The 4,530-nt window shown below is 38.1% G+C and overlaps 2 protein-coding genes across 2 annotated transcripts; one reads left to right on the top strand and one right to left on the bottom strand.

Annotated features, from left to right (window-relative positions):
* Positions 1-267: 267 nt before the first annotated feature.
* LOC133670061 (uncharacterized) lies at positions 268-1,244 on the top strand. Its single transcript, XM_062090485.1, has 2 exons — positions 268-831; positions 956-1,244. Exons 1-2 carry the CDS (start codon positions 667-669, stop codon positions 1,058-1,060), a joined length of 270 nt encoding a protein of 89 aa, XP_061946469.1. The 5' UTR covers positions 268-666; the 3' UTR covers positions 1,061-1,244.
* Positions 1,245-1,425: 181 nt separating this feature from the next.
* LOC133670060 (uncharacterized) lies at positions 1,426-4,530 on the bottom strand. The gene is made up of 3 exons (XM_062090484.1): positions 3,857-4,530; positions 2,686-2,754; positions 1,426-2,240 (listed from the first exon to the last, which is right to left on the bottom strand). The coding sequence occupies exons 1-3, from the start codon at positions 4,169-4,171 to the stop codon at positions 1,626-1,628; spliced, it is 999 nt and encodes a 332-aa protein (XP_061946468.1). The 5' UTR covers positions 4,172-4,530; the 3' UTR covers positions 1,426-1,625.

The following is a 4,530-nucleotide window of genomic DNA, read 5'->3' as shown; positions in this document are numbered from 1 at the left end:
GATTACCTTGATTAATTTTATTCGATAAATGCAAAACATTTCTATGTATTTTACTTGATGAAAATTGGTCATATGATTTAGGTTAATTAATGCGTTATTTAGGGCTAAAAAATTATTAACAAACTCGGATTGCAAGTAAAACATATAATCAATAAACTAAATTAGTAGTATTGTGCTGTAAAACTCTAAAACATCGGCCCTCCATTAAAGATAATTATTCATCCAATTTAACTCCCAATCATCACAAATATATGCTCATCATTTTTGACTTTGAGAAAAAAAAAATGGAAAGAAAACTTCTTCATTCATGATCCAGGCTTGCTTTGGACATTTCAAGCCTAAACTATTGACAGTTGATCGCTTCGTATTATCAAATTCATTACCACCAGAAAATGGCTACCACAAATGTCATTATGTGCCAGCAGATGATTGTGGGCGCACACGTAGCGGTAGGTGATCGGTGGAGCTGCCATTGACTTCGTAAAGATTTAGGAGCTTCTTTTCAACCAAAAACGCGATTTCAACAATCCTTGCATTTGATAAAGCAAAGGCATTGAGAAGGAGAAGGGGGTGCAGAAACGGAAAGTCGGCTCAACCTCTCTTCGTTTAATTACTGCAAGACAGACGCAAAGGGTTTCTTGTTTTGGTGTTTCTCGGAAGATTGATATGTGTCCTTTAAGGTTTATCTTGGTGTTCTTCTCAGCCGTTTTAGCTGGATATTTTGCATGGAGGACTGTACGATCATCGCCCGAGATTGATGATTTTGTTTCCGATGATTCAACTGCTGAAAAGACTTCTTTGAGAGAGAAACAAGAATTCAATTTCAAAAGGGTATGTTTCCATCGAGAATGAATTCTTTAACTTTATGATCATTTATGTCCAATCAAGAATTCTTTTCTTCTCCTTTTCTTGGTACCAGTCTTGATAATTGTTCGTTACTGGGTTTTCTTTTCAGATTATTCAAAATGGATTCTGGGTATTTGTCGACATGGCTAGTGGGAGGTACTTATGGAGGAATTGTAAGGAGATGAAGAAAGATGAGACATTGAAAAGCTTATAGGATTTGACCATGGCCGTTTCCGATTTATTTTTTCTTTTTAGTAAAATAATAATCTCTGTATCATGGGGGCGAAAAAAATTGTAATCTCTCTTTCGCTTGCTGTTGAGGATGAGAGGGCATGGATTGAAAGGTCTGTGTTTTGTTCCTGCTAAGGCATGGATTAATGAAAATAGGTTTATCATTATTTGAATTGCCATAAATTGGCAGTGCTTGTACTCAAATATTAAGGCAGATAATCAAAGTCCAGTAGTTAAATCTGAAACTTTCAAATTGAAGACCTTAATATTTCTTGATTCAATTTCTGTGTTTGAGCAGATGAAAGTTCAGGAAATGAGAGCAGGACAGACTATTGACAGCATAGAGAATGAGAGCAGGCTAAATTTCTTACATATATACATATATAATACAAGGTCCAATTTGCCTCCGGATCAAAAAACGAAGAAGAAGAATCCCATGTAATAATTGGCACAGATGTTGTGCTGTGCATTAGAACACAAGTAAAAAGGATTTTCGGAGGAGCAAATATCATTGATGCAATGCTGATGGTCAACCAGCAGCGAACGCTTCAATTGAGGTCCGCTTGCAGCTTAATAGACATGTACAGAAGTGTAACAAGAGCACCTTGCGGGAGTGGAGCAAACCTAGCAAGATTTGAACCAACCCACATGGCTACCACTACCAGAGCAACCATGCTGCTGCTCCTCTTTCCACATGCCCAGCTAGCAAATTGGAGACACAGAACAAGCGAAATCCCACCTCTCCCACCCAAAATCCATGCAATCAAATAACCAATCTTATACCCAGCATCCAATTGTCTGTCGAACAAAGCCATGAGACTGCTGAAGGCGAGAGATAATAGAGATCCAAAAGTATGCAGTAAGAAGAGAGAGATAAATGCAGATCTTAGCACTTCGCTAAAAGGGCCTCTTTCCTGATCCAGGCTTCCTTCTTCGGCTTCCTCTTCTGTCTCACTGTAGAAGGAAGGATCCTCACTCACGTTATAATGCTCCCAATATCTCTCGCTCCTCGTTTTCCGCTTCATTTCAGCCCACCTGTATATCCTTACCCAGTTTTCAACTTCAGGTGCATAGTATTGGTTTTTGCTATATGACCTGCCAGTTTCTTCTTGAAACCTAAGTACTCGATCATACTGAGTCCTTGTCACTTCATTAGAGAGTATCTATTTAAGAAATGGTTTGTGAGAAGGTAAATATACAGTCTGGAAAATGGAAATTAAAATAATACAATACCCATGAAACTAAAAAGAAAAGGAAAAAAACGAAAAGAATGCAACCACTACATTACACTCGGTCAAGACCTTAAATCTCATCAACAGACACTCTTACTATTTCCAAGTGGACTTGGGGAAAATCGGTGATTAAAAGTCAGTTTTTCAATATTCTAATTTTTCCATACAACAAATCATCTCTAAGTTGCCTAGAATTTAAAACAAGACTAGTACACCGCTTGAATTTTTCCAGTCCAACAATGGTTGTCATCCTACCCCACTGCACCCATGCTTGTTTTTCTCCAGATAGGAATATAGACTATTTTAAGCTGTTATAATTCTAATAAAATCAGTATTAGCAGAACAAACACCACGAAGGTTATTAAGGATTTCTCACTTCGTATGCATGCCGAATGCTCTTGAACAGCTCACCAGCTTGTGAATGCTTGCTGACATCAGGATGATACTGCAACCAAAATACAAGAACAAGTGTCAAGGAGAAAACCATTAGCAAACATCTTGGGGATAGTTCTTGAAAAAGTATGGTAATCTTTTATGAACCTTTCAAACAAAATGAATCTAGAAGAAGTAATTATTCATGGTAAATGGCAGTCAATATCTAAAGCCTCAGTCACAAGGCTAAAAGAAGGTATAAATAACATGAATCATATGAGAGAGAGGGAGAGAGAGAGTTAAAATGTAACTTGCATGAATTTAACAAGTGATGTTAAGATCAAGGACATTGGGCCCTGAAGTATTGCAGCTGATGCGTGCGTGCTTGTGTGTGGATATCACGCCACTGCTTGGAGCCATGAGCACTGTAGTAAATCGTGGAGAAACAAAAGTGCACAATTCCTTTTATAATGTCTTCTGGCATAACCAACCAACAATGACCATGGAAACCCTAAAAAACTAAATTATTAATCAACTGTATACATCTCCTTCAAACCAACACGATTGTTTGAAGCAACAAAATATAAACCAAGGCATTTTATCCTGTAGCAGCTGCCCTTTTTAAGCACATTCTAGTATGAATCATCTTCCAACAATCTCATCCATCTATTTCTAACACAGCATTTCAACTCTTACTGCATAACCGCAAACCAACGCAGAAGTGGTAGCCCTTTTTAAGCACATTCCATATGGAGTCACACGGATGACAATAAACAACCCTCCTTTGATAAACTCGCCAATGAAATATTCAAGTTTAATTATACCTCCCGCGATGCAACATGGAAAAATCTCCATGATACTGTTTCATCAAGTAAAAGTTTTAGGAGCTCAAAACCTAACCAAACACAACTCTGTAGATTACCTTAGCTAGCATTAAACCCACAACTTAATTTTAAACAAGACCCAGTTTTTTTAAAAAAACCTATAATTAATTAACCTTCAAACATTACTACATAAACTCTTTTGTCCCAAATTTATGTACAAGAAACAGGTTCTTGAAATCAAACACAAACCTAAAACCTCCAAAATTGCAAACAATGATTAGTATTCGAATTAAAAATAGCTAAGATTTACAAACTTAAAAAAAAAAACAATTACTGCATAATTAGAATTACCTTTCGAGCAAGAAAGCGATAAGCTTTTTTAATATCGGCTGAAGTGGCGGTCCGCTCGAGTCCCAGCACCGCGTAATGGTCTTGCTCGCCGCCGTTGATTGCTGCCCATGATGACGATGATGATGCAACTACCACCGTTGGGCCCCATTTGTTGTTTTTGCGATGGCGGGATTTATTGTCGAGGTTAGGATGGTGGGTCCAGCTACCGATCAGGGAATTGTGGCCACCGGTGATGATGGAGCTGGAGGAGGAGAATGAAGCAGAGGCGTCGATTGTGGTGGGGATAGATCCCACCAGGAGGAGGCGCGCTTGCATTATCGTTCATGCATTTCTCTCTCTCTCTCTCTGTATCGTGTGGCGGTGGTGAATCAACCTGTGGACATCGAGTGTTTGGCAAATGATGCGGAGAGGATCAGCGACTTTTTTTTGTTGTTGAATTATAAGAGTACTCCCTGAAGTTTGGAGGATTCATCAATTTTATCCCCTAGAAGCCCTAAACTAATTTGCTCTCAACTAGTTTATAAGGATTTCTTTTCTTCAAAACTCCTCCTTGTTTCAATTCTACACCGATTTAATTTAATTTAAAAATTCAGATTTCAAGCAAATTGTATTTTGACCGTACATCTTCTCAGAAGCTATGCCATTCAAAACTTCTTTGGATGTCCTGATTGTGT

The sequence above is a fragment of the Populus nigra genome, chromosome 12, assembly GCF_951802175.1.
Source record: "Populus nigra chromosome 12, ddPopNigr1.1, whole genome shotgun sequence".
Classification (NCBI taxonomy): Eukaryota; Viridiplantae; Streptophyta; class Magnoliopsida; order Malpighiales; family Salicaceae; genus Populus; species Populus nigra.
The sequence above is the reverse complement of the archived record's forward strand: the minus strand, read 5'-3'. Positions and strand labels throughout refer to the sequence as shown.

Excerpts from the sequence above, each read along its gene's own strand:
- LOC133670061 (XM_062090485.1), top strand. The coding sequence starts at position 667 with ATGTGTCCTTTAAGGTTTATCTTGGTGTTCTTCTCAGCCGTTTTAGCT. Across the intron at positions 832-955 it reads AAGAATTCAATTTCAAAAGG|ATTATTCAAAATGGATTCTG; the intron begins GTATGTTTCCAT and ends TTTTCTTTTCAG.
- LOC133670060 (XM_062090484.1), bottom strand. The coding sequence starts at position 4,171 with ATGCAAGCGCGCCTCCTCCTGGTGGGATCTATCCCCACCACAATCGAC. Across the intron at positions 2,755-3,856 it reads ATCGCTTTCTTGCTCGAAAG|TATCATCCTGATGTCAGCAA; the intron begins GTAATTCTAATT and ends TTTTGGTTGCAG. Across the intron at positions 2,241-2,685 it reads GCATTCGGCATGCATACGAA|ATACTCTCTAATGAAGTGAC; the intron begins GTGAGAAATCCT and ends TTTCTTAAATAG.